The sequence below is a fragment of the Rhineura floridana genome, chromosome 7 (genome assembly GCF_030035675.1).
Source record: "Rhineura floridana isolate rRhiFlo1 chromosome 7, rRhiFlo1.hap2, whole genome shotgun sequence".
Classification (NCBI taxonomy): domain Eukaryota; kingdom Metazoa; phylum Chordata; class Lepidosauria; order Squamata; family Rhineuridae; genus Rhineura; species Rhineura floridana.
The window spans coordinates 34159919-34183124 of record NC_084486.1 but is presented as its reverse complement, the minus strand read 5'-3'; the positions used below and the strand labels follow the sequence as shown (position 1 = coordinate 34183124).

Genomic DNA, 23206 nt, shown 5'->3' with positions numbered 1-23206 from the left:
ATGGGCAATGAAGAGGTCGCCATGGACTTTCACAGGCCTGTTGGGTCATTTGTGTAAAAAATATATGGGAACAAGAACTAAACAGCTGCGTCAGGTAATCTTGTTGTGTTCTTGTTCTTTGCCTGCAATGTGCTGATCTCTCGAACCAATTGATTTAGAACATTTTCAAAATGCTGAATTAATCCATACTTAGAGTATGCATCTTTATTTTCTGATTACTTGTGTATCTCATGTAGGGATGGGTGATCATTTCAATTCGCATTTCAAGCAGAAACCAAATTTGCACTTTCCGAAACAATATGAGAACCAAAACACAGCCATCCTTCAAAATTCGCATTTATTAGAATTTTGGGATGTAGTTCACCAACTAAACAACATTTACAAAAATGCATATATTAGGGGAAAGTGTGCATAAAAATGAATGCATGAGTGAAAATAACATGCAAAAAGGCATTAAATAACGAGAAATGGCTTGCAAAAATGTGCACCTTTGTCAAAACTGCCTACAAAAATGTGTTTATTTGGAGAATATTCGCACTAAAATGGTGGACAATTTTCACGAGGATTTTTTTTAAAAAAAATTCAGATAGCTGTCGAAATGGAGAGAACTGAATTTAACATTGGAAAAATGAGAAACTGAGAGAACTAAAACAGACAGATCTTTCCATCCCTAATCTTCAAACAGAAAAGAGAAATTATTCTGTTTAGTCCTGAGAGAAGCAACTTTTAAGAACTTTGTAAGTTTGCCATAACAGGTTCTTCAAGACCAAGCTGTGTAGGGTTAACTTGTCTATAACGTCCCATTTCTCTGATGTATGCTCACAACAGAGCTAATTTTAAATAGTGTATATAGAATATTTAAACATCCCTCAGTGCCGACTATAAAAGCATATTAGTTCATGCAACTTTATGATAAAATAATTGCATGAAAATAGAGACCTAGCCTTTAGAGTTTGTGAGTTATGATAAGGCTGTATTTTTTTTTTGCATTGTTCTGTTTCCTTGAAGCCATAAGAATTTTTGTAAACTATAAATAAACATGTGTTTCTCATATAAAATGTTCTCATTTTTTAAAAAGAAATAGGCATCCTATAGTGGGAGTTAAATGTACCCCACTAAAGGTGCTGCAGTGACTACTTCCTTTAGATTTTGGATAGTAAATGTAACAAAAAAAAAAAGTTCAAGATAAGGTTGGTTTTATTCCTTATGCATTAGAATCATGTGACAGTTTCCTACATTAACACATCTCATGATAAAAAATCTTTTAACTTGTTCCACTCTCTGTTATGTTGTATTATACACTTTTTATAGCCAGGCATGTAATGTGAGCGGGCAGCAAAGGAAAAACCCTGTGGATAATTAGGGTCTCTTTCTTTCTTTGACTCCCTCTTATGTATCTTCAAAATGAATGACCTTGTTCCTTGCATTGACGCAGTAGGAAAAGTCATTCCATCAATTTTTACTAGTGGGATACGATATGCAGATATTCTTGCATGACCAATATCCTAAAAATTTCCAAATCATGTCCTGTCTGTCAAATATGTTGTTGGCATATTATTATCATTGTCATCATTTTGATTTCTTACCTGCCCTGTACCATGAGGTTCTAGGGCAGATTACAACAATTTTAAATTCAGCAATTTATAACAAATTACTATTAAGAAATAAGATGGGTCCTGAAAACACATATCTCAGGTGTGAAAGGCCACAGTAAAAAGGTGTGTCTTCAGCTGAAAATATCCCCAAAAAAGTTGAAGTAAGGGATGCAGGAGGCTGATCAAGTGTTAGGAAGACAGCAGAATTTCAAACCAGAGAGGCAGATACTGGCTTTCAATCAAATTCGCAGGAGAAAAATATAAACTGCCAACATTTGTTGTTATGTAATGGGAAGGGCCTGATTCACTATTTAAAAAGCATCCCATTTCACAGGCCCCCAGTGGCTGGAATCACAGGTGCCATCTATATATATGGAAGTTCTAGATGGGAGATTTAATCAAAGGTTTACTCTCCATCTGACACATGTGGGCCAAATTATACATTACACTAAGAGGTTAATGATGGATCTCCTGAGTGTTTATTTTTTGAATGCAGCCACCAAGAGTCTGCTGATTTGATCTGGGAAATTGCATAAAAGCTGAAGCCATTAAAGGTTCTATTCAATGTTAGTTCCATTCAGAATAGACCCATTGAAATTAATGGCCATGACTAACTTAGGTCAATTAATTTCAGTAGGTCTACTCTGAATAGAACTTAGTTGGATACAATCCTTAACCTTTTCTGCTGATCTAGATTGCACCCCTCATAAAGCTGTGTGCTCCTCTGGAAGGGGGGGGGAGAAATCAAGTGCTTTTATTATTTCTGATCATATGGTAGTGAGTGATCCTTCTCATGAGAAGACTTTAAAAATGCTTGGCACTTTTTAAAAGTTCCATGCAATTAAGTGAAATCTCACTTGACTTTCAAGCTTGTGAAGCATGCATTTCCTCCTCCAGCTTCATAGAGCAGGAAACAAGCAGAGGGTATCTGAAGTGGTGAGGTGAGGGAGAATTGTGGATTGACACTATTGTAGCTTCTTTGTAGCCGCAGGGCGTGAGCAAAAACACCATAGGGCCTCCTGGCTGCTATGATCCTCCGTCAGAGTTAGGGTCGCCAGGCTCAGGCCCTGAGAACAATTCTGTATCTTTAAGAGAAGAGAAAATTCAGCCAAGTGCAGGTTTTCTTGCAACACTGTAATGGGAAAAAACACAAGGTGAAATTCTCCCTTCCCCCTGCACTACTTTTAAAGATACAGAAGACCTCTTGGAGGCTGCAACCAAAAGGTCTTCTGTAACTTTAAAAGTTGTGCAGGGGAAAGGAAGAATTTCACCTTGTGGTTTTTCCCATTACGGTGTTGCAAGAAAACCTGCACTTGGCTGAATTTTCTCTTCTCTTAAAGATACAGAATCATTCTCAGGCCCTGAGCCTGGCAACCCTAGTCAGAGTTACTTACCACCTAAATTTGCAGTGAAGTTCCCCTAGCTGATAATAACCCAGGAACAAGTGTGGAAGTGATTATAGGATGTATTCTACTCAAGAGTACACCCACAGAAATTAAGGAACCCTAGTCATGCCTATTAACTTCAATGGGTCTACTCTGTGTAGGACTAGCATTGAATACTACTCTTTAAGTCCCATACTCTCTAAAGCAGAAGTGTCTAGCTCAGTTCATGGACTGCTGTGATAGCTATAAATATGCATGGCTTTATGTGTTTTCCCTCTAACCTTCCATCATTTAAATATTTAATTCCGAATATCTACGAAGGAGGAACAATTTTACTTGGAGCTGGAGAGAGTACCAATTGAAACAAGTTCTGCATAAAGTGTCACTCTTAGTTGAAATGTCTCTAATACTTGGATGGAATTAAAACAGTTTTTAAGAGAGCTGAAGGTGATAGCCAACTCAGAGTAGACCCACTGAAATCAATGGACTTAAATATGGCTAATGCTGGATATCACCCACTGTTCCCTATGGAACACATGCATTTATTCTATTTTGTTCCACTGTCATCTCTGGACAGGTCTGAAGTACTTCAAGAACAAAAACACCCAACATTTCTTTACCAGAGACAATAGTGGGATGAGTACATTCATGGGTGACGTGCCTTCAGCACTTCAGGAGGGGGGGGGGAATCCCAAAGCTGTCATCTGTCCCCATGCTGAGACTTGTAACCATTTAAAGAATCATTCATTTCTGTTGTTCGCAAGACATGAATGCTGCTGCTGGAAGTGTAGCTAATATTTGCTCATTGGCACCAGGATTTTACAGAAAAGCACTGATACAGATTTTGTTAAAAGAATGCGGCGGGCAAAGCAAATAAGGTAATTATTTAAAAAATAAATCCCAATAACCTTTGCTGCTCTTTCTCAGGGAAAAACATTGGGAATTAATTGATTTATTAACTACAGCAGGAGGCAAAGGCGATCAGGTGCGTTCTTTCTTAGTTTTAGCGCAACCCCTTCTTTTTCTGGACGACACATGAGACAGCCACTGCCATGTGAATCTTCCTATTGGGATACCTCACGTTCAGATGTGCCTCTGATCTACAGCACATGCAGTTACCAATACAACAGTGGAATTTGGGTAATGATCCAAGCATATTATTCATGGTTCTGGGCGTGGATCTCCCTTGCTGAGTATGGAAAAAAGGTTTTGTGCCAAATCTTACCTAGATTGTTCATACGGAATTTCAAGTAACTTGCCAGCCCCCAAAGACAAATCCAACAGCTGCTTTTGGCTCTGAAATACTCTGGCTAACAATTCCTCCCTGAAGACATAAACAAAGAGATACTCACATAATGCAACTCTGAAGCATTTATTTAGTGGAGGAGGGAAAATACATTTGCTGAACGGTCTGACATTATATTTAATATGCATTTAAAATATTCTTTAAAATTGCACCATTCAGCCCCACTTTCTTCTAGCGAAAGTATGTACCTTCGTATATCATTAGGATGAAAAACCATCTTCATGGAAATGTAACAACTTCTGATTGGTAGATTCTAAGGCCATTACCTTGTGCAGTATTTCATTTAACAGCTATAAAGTTTTGTTAGCTTTTCCTTGCCTTATCAACTCAGTGACCATTTATAGTGTGTATAGAACCAAGAGTTCTAGTCAACTAAGTCCTACTCAGATTAGACCTATTGAAATTAATGTACCTAACTTCTTTGTGTTTCTTAACGTCAGTGGTTCTACTGTTAGTGGGACTAGCATTGAAGACCACCCTATGTTTCAATCCTCGAGGCATTATTAGTACAGTTCCTTTTATTAAGAAAATTCACAATTTGTATTACATATTGCATTTCTCTGACTCAGAGCAAGTTTCCAGCATATTTTGAAGCATACATTGGTCAGTTGACATAATTTTCAGTCATTCTAAAATATGAGGATGTCAGTTGGTTTGTTCACATTTTGCCTGCCTATGAGAACAACAGAGGGTTGTGTTTGTTTCCAATACTAACTATTTCAGTTGATGAATCTACCTTCAAAGCCACACATCCACAATGTTGTGTTTTGGTGCTGTGCTCACCTGAGACTCACCGTTTAGCCATCCTTGACCAAAGGAGCTTCATAGGGAGACTGCAACATGAAACCACTGAATCAAAATTAATATAGAATTTCACTACTATCAACTGGGCTTGAACTGGGACTGATTTAGGCTGCTATATATTAAATAGTCTCAAAGCATGGGAGCAACTTTCTGGCTTATTAGTGTTCTCAGAAACAATATGCTGATTTTTGTGTGTCTTTTGGATGGCCCAAAGTTTGTATTGCCATAGCCAAGCTCAGAAAGGAACAAGAAGCGAAATATATTTATGAAGATAGGAATCTTGAAATACTTAATACAAAACTATTCATTTTATGTTCTTTACATTTTATTGAACCAAATATCTACTTAGAATAATTCTAAAATGACTGAGTCCTAAGTGAGTACTTAAAAGATAATGCATTCATTTTGTTGTCATGGAAATTCTGCCCTTCTGGAATTTAGCAGGTACGACTTTTACTGCATAAGCAAAAATCATTTGTTAATAGTGCAAAATCAGTTTGGCTTCTGTTCAATTAAATAAAGGAAAAAGAGAAGTCAAACAATGTTGTACAAGAAGAAAACTATGGCAGAGAATCTGTAATGTGCTTTGGCAATATCAGTGACCACAGCAACCGTTTCGGCAGTATCAATGACCACAGCAATCTATCACAACTGAGGGCTGCTTTACAAAATATTGTAAAACTGCCCTTAAAAGTGGCCATCCTTGACCAAAGGAACTTCATAGGGAGACTGCAACATGAAACCACTGAATCAAAATTAATACAGAGTTTCACTGCTATCAACTGTGGCTTGAATTGGGACAGGTTTTTTTTTTTAAAAAAAATCACACTAAATATGCTGATTACCGTACCTAATTCCAGGGTGTCTGTTTTATCATCAACAACTGTTTTGTAAATGACTTCAATTATTACGTAATTACCATTATCTCCGCTTTTTTATTTTGCAATTCATTTTCCTCTGACCTCACTGTTTACAATCCCTCCTCCAGCAAGAAGCCTGTGTGATATATACACATCTGTAAATCACTTCATGTATCATGTATCATTAGAACAGTCCAGTTTTTTACCACATTTAGAGGGCCATCCCCAGACATTTTGCTGCCTGAGGTGAAGGGCAAGTTGGTGAAGGATAGTGTCCTCCACAGCACCTAATGGCAGCAAGCTGGTTTAGGAGGTCGAAGACAGATCATAAAGCTTTATCCTTCAACAGAGATGAATGGCTAGGGGACTTAAGAGGAACCGCTAGAGGACTGTTGCCACTGGCCCCCAGTTACCTTCAGAGCTTGGAAAAGTTACTTTTTTGAACTACAACTCCCATCAGCCCCAGCCAGTGGCCATGCTGGCTGGGGTGATGGGAGTTGTAGTTTAAAAAAGTAACTTTTCCAAGCTCTGCCTCACCTTGCCTAATAGTAGGGCTGGCCATGCTCATTTAAAATAAAGCAGAGAAGATGGTCTTAAATGCCATTGCTGTCCAATGTACTCTGTCTTATTGACATCAGAATCACACCCTGAACTAACTAGCAATGACAGAATAAAGACAGCAGCTGTCATATTCTGTTTCCCTGTGTCAAGAGCCATCAGGAACCTCATATCAAATTCATGAGGCATCTGTCCTTTGTTTGTATATATCCTTTAAAACATAGCAGAGTATCTCCCCTTTCCTTTTAACCAAAGAAACTCCCAGCAGTTATATTTGGACAATGTGGAATCACTGAATCTCTGGCAGACTTCCCATGAGCTTGGTTATTCAGTGATGAAAGCTATGATAAATGCTAGTGATCTCAGGATTTATCACTAGTGCAAAAGTAGAAAATCTCAGGCTCTGGATTTGGAGTAGAATTTAATAATATTCCTTGGGAGGGTTGGGACTTCATGCAGATTATACAGCCAAGTAGCTGTTCACTTCTAATAATACTTACAGCAATGCCATTTTATGGAGGTCTTTGGTAGACTTGATGGCAACGGATTAGTCTCTCAGTAATGAAATGGGAATCACACATCTGACCAATAGTTTAAACGGGAACAAAATGCTGACACGTATTTCTAGCCTTAATGGAGAGTTTGCTTAGAATACTGAATAGAACAGAAATACAGTTAAACTGGTAAATTAGATGTATTGTTAAATACCTGTCCCTCTGAAATACCTCTTGTGTGTATTCATTTTACCACTTGCAAATAATATTTTTTTGGAGGGGGACGGTTTTTAAAGAAGGCATTAAAGCTTTGTCCCAGAATCACGGATGCAGAATTACCTCTTTTAAAATTAGGAGCATTGTCAGTATCCAAAACGAAACAAATTAGTTTAACAGGACCAGGCTGCAGTTCTTCTTTGGAGCTTAGTACAGAATATCTGTAGAAGTACTTTCTCATCTGAGTGTGTCCAAAGTGGGAGGGGGGATAAGGGGAAGTGGGTCAGTTATGTCTGCCTGGAAATGTGGTACAGTTATAGGTCCACTTGCAAAGAAGTTGGATGACATCCTTCCAGATTTCTAGTACATCATATACAATTATCCAAATCTTAGACTGAGAAAGGAATTAATATCACCATGAAACAAAAATAACCTGTATGCAATTTTTTTTTGTTTCAAATTAAGGAATTCCTAAAATGGGAAAAGAACAAGTAAGCACACTTCAAAATGCATATAGCAATGATAGCTGTGGTGTCTATATACTATGGGTTTTGTAGGATATAAGCTGTTTAATTGCACATGTTAATGTCCAAACTATATGCATGGTGTCTTACATTATGATTTAATACACCATGGGTACACAAATTCATGGAACATAAACCCACACAACTTTTTTTAACGTTCTACTGTGTATAGCAGTTCCTGTTTGAAATGCTACGCTTATCTAGTTTTGAGTTCTCCGGATCTCGTATTGATGTGATTATGTACTCCTATTAAACAGACCTTTCAGCTTTTTTTGTTTTTTGTTTTGACTTGTGCTTTGTGACTGTCAGCCACTTTTAAAAGATTATATTCAAAGTCATGTGGTTTACCCTCTTTCAAAATTCTCACAGTGTTAATACTTCTGCAGATACTGTTCAGCTGGACATCCAAAATATTTACCATTGCCAAAACATTTACCATTGTACAGTAGTTTTTAAATTCAAGCAGAAAAAAGTGGGTACAGCTTCTTCTCTTCACAGCTGAAAACTCAGTCAACTTCCTTCATAACACTTGGGGAGGGGGGAAATAGCACAGAGCTGAACTTGCTGTAGTGCATTCTATACCACAGTGACCCCAAAGTACAATTCTGCACTAAGGTCTCGTACACTATGTTACTCACAGGAATCGCAGCAACTATATAGTCACTCAACAAATACAAGTTGCTTGTAAACCTTGAGTCTCCTGGCTTGTACCTTCCATTCTTTTTCACAGTTCTAGTTATGGGGTTCTTTTGCAGGAAAAATTGGAACCAGAGGTTTTTAAAGTTCTTCACTTTCGACCACAGGCTGGGATGGTGATGAAAACCGCATTGGATTCTCAACAGCAGAGAAAGCAGAAAAAATGTCGAGTCCTTGTCCCGTGAGATTTGCGTATCGGGTGCCACCAGGGCGAATCTTTATCGGCTGAGGGATCTGTTGATGCCATTGTGCTGGGGCAAAAACAATAACAAAAGTCATACACACAGTACACAAATCTCAAACATCTCTTTTCAATCATATATAAAGACTGTGGAAATGTCTGCCCCTTGGAGGACACAGTGAAAACCTAAGAGCAAGCGGGAACATAATGTTTCCATAATGTTTGCCCTCAGGATAGTTGTCAACTGTTCTCAAATTACTTTAGTTAGGGGACGCCTTAGCATGGGGGTGGCTACCTTTTTGGGGGCCAAGGGCTGCACTGACCAATTACCAGCCCTCTGAGGGCTGTATGGCAAAATGGCTATGACCAAGGCTGAAAAATGGGTGTGGCTAAAGCAGAAAATTAGGCCCTTTTATTTTCTTCTCATCCAAAGTCAGACCACTCCCTTCCTTAATCCCTCCAATTCATTCTATTCATATTCTCTTGTATTTCTTAATTTTAATTTTATTTATTTTACTGATGGTGATTAATTCTGTCTTCCATTCAGTCAGACCATTCCCTTCCTTAATTTCCCCAAACTAATTTTATTTGGGTTTTCTTTTTCTTTTTCTTTTAAGAAGAATTAGTATAATCTAATGGTTCTTTAGTGAATTTCCTTCTCCCTTCAGGCTGGCCCATCTGCCCAAATAGCCCAGGTGATCCATTTGAAGCAGTGTTAATTTTTTTGTAGCAGCAATGGAACAGCTTGCCATTGGGGAGATGCACCCCAGGATAGCTTTCAGTATCAAACAGGACAGTAGACAGGACTCTTGGACTGAATGTGGCCATGTACAATCTGAGGGGTGTGCTCCACCATCCTTTGCAGCATTTCAAAGAATCCTGGAAATGCAGCTCTAGGACTGAACACCCTTCCTGTCTGGAGTGGCAAAGTGTCTTGGGCAAGCTCTGCTTTCCCCATTTTTTATTGGGCTCCATAAAAGGAACTGAGGATATGACTCAGTTAAGCTTTGGACTTCATTGGAGCTCTACTAATTGTGTCTTCCAGACTCTTCGGTACCCATCCTTGATCAAGCTGCCTCTAAATTGCCTCCCTGTTATCTAAGACCTCGTCCTTGCTAGCCACTGTCTTTTCTAGGTTCATTCCCCATAGATATCTCTATATCCTACGCAGAATATCAAGAGTCTCAGCTCAGCCAGAACAGGTTACCCTTGGCCAAATCTGTCTCCATTTACTCTGACAACCAATAAGAGATCTCAAAAGAAAAGAAAGACAAAGCCTGATTCAAGAGGGTTTCCCAGTGGAGGAACACAAATCATCATGGAAAGAGAAGATGGTATTGGTCAAGCATATCTGTTCAATTCTTTTATCACTTAAAGCAGGACTGGGAGAGCATCCCCCCCCGATATTGTTGGGCTACAACTCCCATCATCTCTGACCATTGGCCATGCTGGCTAGGGCTGATGAGAGCTGGAGTCCAACAACATCCAGAAGGCCACAAATCATAACAGCTTACCATATATATCAAGTCTAGCAGTGCAGGAAACAATACCAGCTTCATTTTTTGCAGACAAAGTGTACCAGCCAGCATCCACTTTCTTGGCAGGCTGAATCAGAAGGCAAACATACCCTGTGGCATCTTGATGCATACTGAAAACAAAAATCCCAAAGGTTCTCATATTATTTGTTGTTAGAATTTGATATAACTGAGGCCTGTGTTAAATTATAACCATGTAAGAAAACTACATTAAAACTCTCCCTCTCCCTCTCCCTCTCCCTCTCCCTCTCTCTCTCTCTCTCTCTCTGTGTGTGTGTGTGTGTGAGTGAGTGTGAGTGAGTGAGTGTGAGTGAGTGACTGTGAGTGTGAGGGCTAGCTCAGTGGTCAAACACATATTTTGTATGCAGAAGGTCCCAGATTCAGTCCACAGCATCTCTAGGCAGGGCTGGGAAAGACTTCTGCCTGAAACTCCAGAAAGCTGCTGCCAGGCAGCACTGAGCAATTTAAGGCAGCTTCCTATGTTCTGTGTTCATGACTTTGCTTGCTGGGTGCAGAGTCAGTAGTTCTAATTGGCCTATTAAGCAATTCTGGTGTATTTTACAGTTGGTCTATTACTGAAATGACCCTTAAAGGCTCCTACCACTATTGTAGGTTCTGCATTTCACCAGAGGTATTTATCAGGAAAGGGCTTTGAATGGTCTTTTGAACGGATAACAATGTACTGTTGACGAATCTACGTTTTTGTGCAGCTGGTGCAGTGAAGGGGGATTTTTTCGCCCTGACCAAATGAAGCACCAGGACTAAGGATGCAGGCACTCCATCAAGCTCTGCTGCTGCCAGCCAGGAATTAGGATTGCACCCCAAAGCTGCAGTCCTACACACACCAACAGCACAATCCTAACCATGTCTATGCAGAAGTAAGTCCCATTGAAGTCACAGGGACTTACTTCTAGGTAGGATTTCAGCCTAACTTGGGAGGAAGCTCCACTGAACACAATAGCTTGCCTCTGAAATTTTATTTATTTATTTATCTACCGCTAACTGGCCAAAATGGCTCCTAAGTAGTTTGCATAGGATTTGCACTGGCTGAAACAGTTCAAAGTTAAATATATTTTAGTTACCACTGGAGCATGCAGCAGTAGCTTACAGCATCCCAGGTGACCAGCACTAGAATGGTCAGATGTATAGACCAATTAATAGTTGTGTTATCAGAGGGGGTTTACCACTGCCTCCTGCTGAGGCTGCAAGGCAGTGACTGGCCCAAGGTCACCCAGTGAGCTTCATGGCTGTGTGGGGATTCGAACCCTGGTATCCAAGGTTGTAGTCCAACACCCTAACCACTACACCACACTGGCTCTCAATGGTTGTGTAGAAGACAGAATTTCAGCAGGTTCAGTTTCTCTCTTATATACTCTGGGCACACCTCTAGACAAAAAAGGTAAGCAATGTCTTATGGCACCCTCAACAGAAATAGTTGCCTAGATTATCCTTGTCCACATGTTCTTGCACTGGGACAACCATTCATAACATGAATTGCAGGGGAAATCTGACACAAATGAAGAGTAATTACATTAGGAGTAATTACACTGCGCTGGTAAAATATTGTAATATACTGTATACAAAGCAGAGCTTGGAAGTAACTAGTTACAAGCAACGGATCACTTGTAATTCATTACTTTTTTGAGTAACGAGTGGGTAATTCCTTTACATTTTGATTGCAATAGAACTAGGAGAAATTTTACTACTTTTGTGGAGTAATTGTAATGTTTCCAGAATTACTTTTGGGCATTACTTGGAGGGGGGAGCAGGGGAAGTCTTCTGCTCCTCTGATTTGTGGATGAAAATCATGTGCCTCAAACTGGGCTTCTGTGCAGTGTCGCTCTTTCCTCATGCTCTGTGGATGGGTAGGAGGTGACGAGGGAGGAGGCGGAGAGTGAGACAGGGTGGAGTGGAGAAAACAATTATTTTAAAAAACAGATAGTGGTGATGAAGAATGGAGTGGAGGGGAAAAGGATCCGGAGGTCAAGAACATGGATAAAGGAGGAGAAGGAGGCAGCAGCAGAATGGAGATAAAGGACTGTGGAGGTGAAAGATGACAACATGTGTGTGGTGTGTGGTGTGTGTGTGTGCTGTGTTTGCACTTGGCACACAAAGTGGCCTCCACCACCCTCTCTGGCTACTGTGCTGCATTTGCAGTATTTTAACTTTTTTGCATCTCAGGGGAAAATGTTTGCTTGAGTGAGTGTCCCTTAGTTGGTGGCAGGGCAGGGTCTGGGAGGTGGTTAAGTGAGAGAGATTATGCTGGCTGACTGAGTGGGGGGTTGCACTTGGTTTGACGTGCAAAGATCTGAGTAGTGGCCTCAGCCTCCCTCCCCACCACCCTTACCAGTGGAGAGACTACCATTGCTAACTTATGGATAAAAAGAATTATTCTATTACCTCTGTATGTGTGTGTTTATTTTTAATGTTGTTTTAGGCTACTTAGATGTGCAGCAGCCAAGGCCAGCACCTTGTAGGCGGTTTTTTTAAGTAACTGAAATGTAATTGTAGTGATTACTTTGGAGGAAAAGTAATCAGTTACTTTCGGAGCAATTGTAATTGTAACGGTAATTACTACTTTTTTGGGCCATGTAACTATAACTGAAACTTATTACTTTTTAAAAGTAATCTTCCAAGCTCTGATACAAAGTAGCAGTTACAACAGAAGTTACCAGAAGAGTAGAATCAAATAATTATTCAGAGAAAATAGATATGCAAAGTGGTGATGCCTCCAAAGTATATACTTATCTTGTTTGGAATACAAACTTGCCCATCTCATAATGCTCAGCAAAATATCTTCTTTGGCTTGGAATGTAATCTAGGCACCTGCCACTTTCTCCATGATGCAACTGTAGTCACCATGGCAAATGATTTTTTCCCCAGGGCACTAAAATCCTGAGAATATGCCAGGTACCCTGGAAATGATATGTCCTATGGCTCCTTTGACATGGGTCACTGCTAAGCACAAATATATTTTCTTACAGCATTTTCTTTCTGTGTCTATACGCTTGGTCTACATACATACACACACTGGACATGTAGCCATAGCAATTGTGACCATGCAGCGCATGCACATGCAGCAATTGTCCTAGATGAGGGCTTGAATCCCTCCCTGTAATATGTCTTCTCACACAGGAGGACATGTATGAACAGAGCCATAAATCATTATGTTCTTCATCCCTTACGGTGAATAAGAGACTTCATGGATAATATGGACTTCGTGTATGGAAATAATCCCTGCTGTTTCTTAGGCCTTATACAGGATAAAAGTATTTTTTATGAGCATGGAGCCCCCTCCCCAATGCTTGTAGAATGTCAGGGGTTAAGGGAGCACACACCATCTCATTTTCAAAACATTTGAAGCTACCTCATTCTTTCTCGGCTGGGAGGGATGCTTTCATTGTCTTTCTTCCAATAAAAGACTGGGGGTGGCATTCCAATCACTCTGCATTCTAGTCGGACTGGATGTCCTTCTGGTATTCCACAATTGTGTAACTTCTCTAGGATCACTGGAGCCTTTTTAACTTCCTTTTCTGGAAAAGAGGGAAGAAAAGGCTGGTATGATTCTGCCGTCTGGTTTCTTGTTCCCCAATTTTAATTTAATTTGATTTTAATGTTCAGTCTTACAAGCATCATCTACAATGCAACAAAATTACCCATGTGATTTTCCAGTCTTATTTGGCAAGTTGCAGCCCACCACTGGGAACATATAATTCAAAACAATACAGTTTCTGGAAGATCCTAAAAGATCTCTGTGTGTTTTGTCAGGAAGGGGACGTGGATACAAAAGTTCTCACACTCAGTGCCCATCCATACCTAACCACAAAATCCGTGTTTTCTATATTCGGTTGGTGGCCTCAAGATCCATATATGTCCTGTTTGTGGTTGGATTATTGTGAAAACCTGATTTTCAAGCATCCATACGTGTGGGCTTTTCGTTTTGCTTTAGAATTGGCCACTCCCCTAAGTGCAACCCTTTTCAGTGATTGGTCCATAACAGTTGTTTCCTTTTCGTGTGCTTTTTCGGAAGATCACAGAAACTTTTTTTTTATTCCCATGCATGCACAGATTTGTGGATGTGCTATTGGGTGGGAAGGAGACAAGGGGCTTGGCATATGATGGAGGAACACACATGGACCGCCTATTGCAGGAAAGTCCGCAGTATTGTGTCTGAGCCCATGGACTTTAATGTGATTCATTATCGGTTTAGGAAAGCATATCAGGTTTTCAGTGGTATTTCTAATGCAGATTTGTGAATGCGAAAATCCATACTAGCTTTTGCAACGTCATATGGACAATGATGAATTAATGAGGACACACAGCTATAACATTGCAGATTATACAGTCATATGGATGGGCCCACAGATACAAAATGCACTTTCCTGAATGGAAATTCCTACAGTTAATAGGCAGAAACTTGAGCATTTTTAGCCCTATTTACATCCTGCCCTGTTCATATCACTTTTCTGAATTGCATGCCAGGGTTCCTTTCCTCCAACAGAAGGTGCTTCCTCTGGAGGAAGAATACCTTTGCCTGCACTCCATTAGCGCTTGATAGACTTGCTTGTTTTTTAAATGGCTATTCTGCTTTTCTAAAATACATATTCAAGGCTGGTTACACAACATTCTAAAAAAGATATGTACAATTATATAAACCAACTGATATAAGAGTAAGATGAATCACCATAAAACAATGTTCAGTCAGCAACATCCGTATATTCTAGAGGCTTGGTGGAACTGAAATGCCTTTGCTGCTTTTCTAAAAAGAAAACCAACCAATGAAAGACTGGGTTTGGTACACTTCTTTGTGGAAAGAGTTCCCCAAAATGCTCCGTCACAGAAAAAGCCTTGCCAAGCCCACAATGGAGGGGGCATACAAATCTAGGCTTCCCCAGATGATAACCGGTGGGGCAGGGACATTCATATGGGAGTTGACTTCCCTATGCTACATTATATTGGGAGAAAGTTTTTAATATCTCATAAATAGGAGAGAATTGAGATTTGAAAACCCACCTGAGATATTTAAAGTGGAACAAGTATTCTGTGTAACTTCATACCCTGCAGGTGGTGGTGCCATAGCAAGACTCAACAGTACATGCAGGATCCTTGGCCCAAGGCTCAGGCTTCAGACAGAGGGAAGAGGTGGTGGTCAAACAGCTCTTGGCTGTCCGCCTCCTCTCTGACGTAGCTTCTAGGCATTGAGCCACGCTCTGAGGGGACTGCCTAAAATATGCATTTTTGCAAAACGTGTTTGGGTTGAAGAACTGCATTGCAAAATTCAGGCAAGTGTGAATTTCAAAGGATCGCTCTGTTTCAGTCCTGATATTGTTTTGTAAAGTGCGAATTTGATAAGATTCGGCTTAATTGTGAACTGAATCAAAATTTTCCTTCATCCCTAGCTCGAGCTCAGTGGTAGAGCATCTGCCTTGCATGCAGAATATCTCAGATTCAATCCCTAGCATCTCCAGGGAGAGCTGGGAGTGTTCCCCTGTCTGAAACCCTGGAGAGCGACTGCCTGTTAGTGTACTGAGCTAATTGTATACCACCAAGTTTAGGTTGTGAAATGAAAGTGCATTTGGGGCTCTTCCCCAACACACCTGCTTCAGAAACAAAAGAAGAAGAAAAGTGACAGGAAAATGCACTGGGAAGTGTGCGATAATGGCCACATCAAGCAATATAAAATAACCTCCACGCGTACAAACCAGAATGATGTCATATAACATCCACACAAATATTGTGCAAACAAGCAGAATGAATGTGCAATTGACAGGTTTTCTGGAAGAGCTCTGTGATGTTCCTGTAAGTTAGCATCTGTAAATATGGTAAGTGCGGGTCTATTGGGTGATGTATGGTAATTGACTGAGAGAGAAAGGGGGAGTACATGGGTGAGAAGCTGAAGTGTGCTGGATGATGATTGGCTGAGTGGCTTCCAATAAAAGTGTGACTGGAAAATGTGGGATAACAATTCCTTGACACTAGGGATGGGGGAAGAAATTTGATTCAGCTCACATTTGAAGGTTTTAATTTGCACTTTTCAAAACAATACACAAACTGAAAGAGCCATCTTTCAAAAAATTGAACTTCTCTGAATTTTGCAGTGCAGTTCTCCCACCGAGTAATGTGTACAAAGATGCACATGCCATAATGTGTGCATAAAAATGCATAGATTTGTGACAATAACATACAAAAAGGCTTTATATTTGGGGAAATTGCTTTGCAAAATTGTGTATATTAGGCAAAATTGCATATAAAACTCTGTATATTAGAGAAATTTACACTAAAATGTTGATGAATTTTCATGAGGATTTTTTTATATAAAAATCACAGATGTGGAAATGTGGAGAACTGAACTTAACACTACAAATATGAGAAGCTGAGAAAAACTGAATTTGACAGATTCACCCACTCCTAATTAATATAATGCCATATAACCTCCCCACAGACAGATCAGAATGAATGCTGAGTTAATAGCCAACATCATACATATAACCTGCATGCAAACATTGTGCAAGCAAATCAGGATGAATGCTCAATAAACAAGATCATCTGGAAGCAACCTCTGACAGATCTTAGGATCCTGTATCAAAGATAAAATATCTAGTGCTGTTGTTTCTCAGAAACAGCAGGGGTAGGATGGAAGAATAGAAAAAGTCTGTCCTTTCCTCTTCTGGCTCAACAGATACCCCCCCATCTGTTTCTAAGGAAAGATCCATAGATGGGGAAGGGCTGAAGTCTGCTTTCCCTTGCCCCTTACAAACTCTGATTGCATGAGTAAGTATCCCAGGGGGTGCTGCTTACTCACAAGTAGTTCCAGTGCTATTCTGCATGCATGTGTACAAACGACAAAGATTATCTCCCTCCTTTGGGCATGAAATGGGGCAAGTATGCATATGTCCTTAGTATGAGGAGACTCAATAAATTCAGATGATGAGAATTTTCATAAGACCCAATTTCTGCCACTGGAACCATGCATAAAATGTGGCTGATGTTCATTGTATGTGGAGAGGAATAAATATGAAACATGACACTGTGGTTCATTACGTAGCTCCTGGCTTAAACATCTACAACAGACTTACCGACAACACTAAGCTCCAAACTGAACAAATTTTGTCCTGTTTTGTTGGAGGCAATGCAAGTGTAAATTCCAGCATCATTTTGTGTAAGAGGATCAATAAGTAGAGAGTGAACTCCAGTTTCTCTGACCAGCATCTTGTGAGCGGTGTCAGGTAAAACAGGCTTGCCATTCAGAAGCCACATCAGGTCTGGAGGTGGTAACCCACTCACCTAACAGGCAAACGAAAAACAAACCAACAAAGAGCTATAAGGCACGTGACATGATGAACTCTTTAATTTATTGCTGGCTGCAGTTTTTAAAAGTCCATTTCATTTGTAGAGCTGATGTAGGAAAACAGAAATAGAAAGATTAGTCGCTAGAATTAGGGCACCTTCCCTCTGTTAAAGATGAAGAAGGCTTAAAAGATTTCAGCAGCTTTCATACATCATACATGAGCCCCTCTTCTGGCATGCCTCTGCCATCTATGAGCATGGTCAATGTAAGACAGAATATTGAAGAGAACAATTAAAGTGCATTCATCTAATACAGGTTTTATTTGCATTAGGGTTAGAACTCAATTTAAGCCAAAACCTCACATGGGAAATTCCCCTTTGTATGAACCTGTTTCTTCCGCATAATGTATGAGGCACCTAAGAATGCTTTTTAACTGTAACTGTTTTTAGAGTGTTTTTGTTTTTAGAATGCTTTTTAAAAATAGTTTTGTTGATGTGTTTGCCACCCTGCACTCTTTTGGGAAGAAAGCCAGGATATTATTATTAATAATAATAATCCCCTCACCCTCAACCTTATGTACATTGCAGAAATATGTGATTAGCCCACAGCATGTTTCCATTCTACAATATATATTCAAGCCGTGAAGTAAAGACGTGTAGCTGTCTCATATTACAGAGAAGAAGATGGTATACAGCGTCTCTTCAGTTTTACCTTAAAGTAAAACAGACCAAGATTTTGTCCAAACAAAAATTTCATCCCTTTTCATTCCATTCCTTTTATTCTTGAAATGAAAGAGAAGAGGCAGAACACTGACAAGGCAGAGGGGCAGTGTACAACCTCTGGCCAGACAAACTGTGGGAAAATGCATGCCATCTTCATAAGGTACAAGCTTTAATGTGGGATGTGGAGCAGGAGGTGGAGGGGACACCAGAGGTGCAGTACTAAAGGGGAACTGAGGGTGACAAAGTTGTGGCATGGAGAGACACTGGCCCAGTTAGAAATCATGGTTTCCCACAATATGAATGAGCCTGGAAGAGTCACAGGCTCATGTGCTCCAGTCTCCCCTCCTCTTGTGCAGATGCAAGGAGGAGATCAAGCTTTTACTTCTGCTTTGCAACAAACCACAGTTCCCCAAGTAAGGAATAAAGGGAAATGGCGGTTTGTTTAAAAGTGAAAGCAAAAGCTGTCAATCTCCTTCATGTAGTTGTGCAAGAGGAGGTGAGGAGAGCAAGAAGCACAAAAGACGTGCTGTGGCTCATTCACATAGTGGAAAGCCACAGTTTAATCCTGGGCTACTTTGGGAGGAAGGGCAGGATATACAATTTAATAAAATAAAAATAAAAATGTTTATGCCTGAGCATAACATTGTGCTCCTCTTTTTCCATGTGCCATAGCATATTTATATGTGGGTTCAAATACATTTTCGGATCCCCTCAGTTATGCTGCTATTTATTTTGCCATCCTTCTTGGGAGAGTGCATTTTGTTCATTTCTACTCTCTGCTTCAGCCACACATTTGTCTGGCTTATGTGGGTTAATCTGGCGGTGGGGAAAAAGATTATGGCGCATCATGTTTGAGAGAGTTGTTGGCTTTGATGACCTCTGTTCCCCTCCAGGCTGATGATTTTCTATAGGTCGAAATTTTCCACTCAAAGCCAAATGTTTAAAAGTTGCATATTGATAGTGCTGTTGTGTTTTTTTAGTGGTGATTAGCCTGAACTCAGCCTGAACGGAATGGGAGCTTATGCATTTTCTCAGAAGACAGAAACAAATGCTAACGTAACAGGGCAAAGAAAGAAAGCCAGCTAACCCCAATACCTTGCAATCCAGTCTGCAAAGCCGTCCTTCATGAGCTACCATGTCCCCAGGTGCCTGTAGAAAATACGGCCGGAAAAAGCGCTCCTGTACAGGTTCTTTATCTCCTTCTGGTATACGGGACCTTCCCCTGCAATACAAAAACCTGTAAGCATGAGGATGAGCTTGGCAGGCAGGGCTGCCATCTTAGAAAAACATGGTCTCTCCCCAGGCCAAGCTTGACTTTTGGCCACTCAGCTTGTTTAGCACTGCTATAGCACTGATGGTGAACTCGCCATAACATCAGTTTGCTGAGCATATGCACGCTTACCTCACAATGTATCTACACCTCAAGCATCAGGAGCTGGTGTTGTTTTTACCTGTGAGACTGGATTGCTGTTAATCTACCACGCATTGGAGGAGTTTGAACCATTAAGTGACCAGAGCAGCTGATTCTCCCCTGCCAGAACACAATAGGATAAAAGCGATATTATTCATTAAATTGTGTATGCATGCCTCATTCTTCATTGCTAGGCTGCAAATGTTGTGGTATTTGAGGCAGAAAGATACCTATGATATAACAGTGGTGCTAGTCAATTGGACCTTCCAAAACTCTGAACCTTTGTACACATCTCTGAAGCTTGAGGAAAGGAGAGGGAATACATTTTTAAAGGGAAGTGAACCCTTACCTGTGGATTTGCAGCCATGAATGTATAATTTCCATCATCATCATTCGCAGTAGCTTCAATATGTAAAGAGCACGTCCCATCACCCTCTCTGTTCATCTTGAAATGCACATTTTTCTTTGAAACCTGCTTGCCATCCTTAAACCAATATACCTGCCGTGATTGTAAAGAAATAATACTTAGGCTGCAATCCTACACACACTTACCTGTGAGAGTAAGTCATACTAACTCAGCTGGACTTACTTCTGAGTAGACATATCTAGGATTGTGCTATTAATGTAGCATAGTGGTTAAGGCTGCAATCTTACCAAGAAGGAGTAACTTCCAATGAATTCAGTAGAGTTTATTAAAGAGCATTAGGGTTAGGCTACATGAGACAGAGCAGTCCACTAAGAAGCTTCTCCCCCGCAGTTAAATCTTGTACTTGGAATTAACTTACTTGGGTGATCACAAGGCACCATTCTCTTAGGCTGCAGACTAGGGTTGCCAGGCTCAGGGCCTAAGATTGATCCTGTATCTTTAGGAGAAAAGAAAGTCAGCCAAGTGCAGGTGTTCTTGCAACACTGTAATGGGAAAAACCACGAGGTGGAATACTCCCTTCACCCTGCACAACTTTTAAAGATACAGAAGACCTCTTGGTTGCCAGGCCCGGCCTCCAAGAGGTAAAGTCAGAGCACCCTAGTGAGGGAGCCTGCTCCACGAGCTAGAGGGAGCCCCAGCTGACGAAGCGTCAAGGCCCCAGCTGACAAAGCGTCAAGGCGAGTTAAGCAGCAGAGCGAGTTCGGCAGCAGGGCGAGGAGGCCACGGCCCCCCACTCTGCCCGTCTGTTCCCTAACCTCAATTAAACCGCAGTCTCCAACCCATTGACGTAATAAACCTTAAACAAAACTATGCAGGTAAGAAGCTAGCAGGGGTGTGGGGGCTTTCCAGTGTTTTGCACCGCCTGCAGCATGTACAACTATCTGCGGGTGTGCTCTCGGTGCAATGAGCTCCTGGCTCTCCGGGAACGACTTCATTTCTTTGAGGCCAAGGTAGCGGACCTGGAAAAGCGGAGAGAGGCAGAGAGGTGTGTGGAGGAGGCCTTCAGGGACGTTATAGCTGTGTCCCACTCCAACGATGATAGCTCTCCTGCTATCATGGAGAACGATGGTCTTGGGGAAGGAGAGCATCCAGCTGAGGAAGAGGGAAACGATCCCTTAGAAGGGATCCATTCCTTGGGGGATGAGCAGCTATCCTCTCGTGCCGAGGATATATCTCCAGGGGGTGGAGGGATCCTTGTAGTGGGTGATTCGATCATTAGGAACATAGACAGTGGGGTGTGTGATGGGCGTGTAGACCGCAAGGTGTTTTGCCTGCCTGGTGCGAAGGTTGCGGATATCGCCCGTCGTTTAGATAGTTTGGTAGACAGTGCTGGGGTGGAGTCAGTGGTCGTGGTGCATGTTGGCACCAACGACATGGGGAAATGCAGCCGTGAGGTCCTGGAAGCAAAATTTAGGTTGCTAGGTAGGATGCTGAAAGCCAGGACCTCCAAGGTGGCTTTCTCTGAAATGCTACCGGTTCCACGCACAGGACCAGACAGACAGGCCCAGCTTCGCAGTCTCAATGCGTGGATGAGATGATGGAGTCGGGTGGAAGGGTTTGGATTTTTTAGGCACTGGGGAACATTTTGGGACAAGCCGGGCCTGTACAAAAGGGACGGGCTCCACTTGAACCAGAATGGAACCAGACTGCTGGCACTTAAAATTAAAAAGGTGGCAGAGCAGCTTTTAAACTGACTGAGAAGGGAAACCCGACAGGAGCTGAGGAAGGTCCGGTTCGGAATAAACCTCCCCCCTGGGATAAAAACCAAAGAAATGATGAAATTTTAAAAGGGGTAGGCCTAGAAGTAGGCATTGTGAGAGCAGGGGCACAGGATATAAATTCAGAAGAGCAAAATTACCACAGGCCAAACCACAAGTGCCAAAGACACTTGAAGAGAGACACTGCTTACAAGTGCCTGTACGCTAATGCTAGGAGCCTCCGAACCAAGATGGGATAACTGGAGTGCTTGGTCTTAGAGGAGAGCATTGATATAGTGAGCATAATGGAGACCTGGTGGAATGGAGAAAACCAGTGGGATACGGTTATACCTGGATATAAACTACATCGGAAGGACAGGGCAGGACGTATTGGTGGCGGAGTCGCTCTATACGTGAAAGAAGGCATTGAATCCAGCAAGCTCGAAACCCCCAAAGAGGCGGACTCCTCCACAGAATCGTTGTGGGTGGTGATACCATGCCCCAGGAGGGACTTAATACTGGGAACGATCTATCGTCCCCCTGATCAAAATGCTCAGGGAGACCTTGACATGAGATATGAAATTGAGGAAGCATCCAAACTAGGAAATGTGGTAGTAATGGGTGACTTCAACTACTCGGATATAGACTGGCTGCATATGTGTTCCAGTCATGACAAAGAAGCAAAGTTTCTAGATATTCTAAATGACTATTCCCTAGACCAGTTGGTCATGGAACCGACCAGAGGGACGGCAACCCTGGACTTAATCCTCAGTGGGGACCGGGACCTGGTGCGAGATGTAAGTGTTGTTGAACCGACTGGGAGCAGTGACCACAGTGCTATTAAATTAAACATACTTGTAAATGGCCAATTGCCAAGAAAATCCAACACGGTCACATTTGACTTCAAAAGAGGAAACTTCACAAAAATGAGGGGATTGGTAAAAAGAAAGCTGAAAAACAAAGTCCAGAGGGTCACATCACTCGAAAATGCTTGGAAGTTGTTTAAAAACACTATATTAGAAGTTCAACTGGAGTGCATACCGCAGATCAGAAAAGGTACCGCCAGGGCCAAGAAGATGCCAGTATGGTTAACGAGCAAAGTCAAGGAAGCTCTTAGAGGCAAAAAGTCTTCCTTCAGAAAATGGAAGTCTTGACTTCCGGGAAGGGTGACTTAGCCTGTGCCTGCTTTTGAGACGGGCTCCTGCCTCAAAAGAAGCTTATTCAGATATATCAGTCAGTTTTTTCTTTTTTTTTTGACTGATTAAACTTCTCCCGGGTAGGGAGAAACGAAGAGATTAACCTCAAAGCCTATTTTTGTTGGGACGACCAGATCTCATTAATTTATGGGACGAGGTCCAGCCGACGAAAGTGGGACGGATTTTCAACAGCAAGCTCTATCTGTTAAAGCGAACGTTCATCTTATCTTCTAAGAGAGAACGCACTAACAGGCAAGCACCCTTCTTTCTATATTTTTCTTTTACTTGACTTAAATTGTTGCTGTTTAAAA

At 41.2% G+C, this 23206-nt stretch overlaps 1 protein-coding gene across 3 annotated transcripts in view; it reads right to left on the bottom strand.

Moving 5' to 3' along the window:
- Positions 1 to 4786: 4786 nt before the first annotated feature.
- MYPN (myopalladin) overlaps positions 4787 to 23206 on the bottom strand; it is a 125669-nt gene continuing 107249 nt past the window's right edge. For all 3 annotated transcript variants that reach the window (XM_061635163.1, XM_061635164.1, XM_061635166.1), the window contains 7 exons: positions 19925 to 20074; positions 19616 to 19695; positions 19260 to 19386; positions 17231 to 17438; positions 13522 to 13687; positions 10134 to 10267; positions 4787 to 8689 (listed from right to left, as the gene is read on the bottom strand). In XM_061635163.1, coding sequence (XP_061491147.1) covers positions 8520 to 8689; positions 10134 to 10267; positions 13522 to 13687; positions 17231 to 17438; positions 19260 to 19386; positions 19616 to 19695; positions 19925 to 20074 — 1035 coding nt within the window. In that variant the 3' untranslated portion in view covers positions 4787 to 8519. The remainder of the gene's footprint in view (positions 8690 to 10133; positions 10268 to 13521; positions 13688 to 17230; positions 17439 to 19259; positions 19387 to 19615; positions 19696 to 19924; positions 20075 to 23206) is intronic.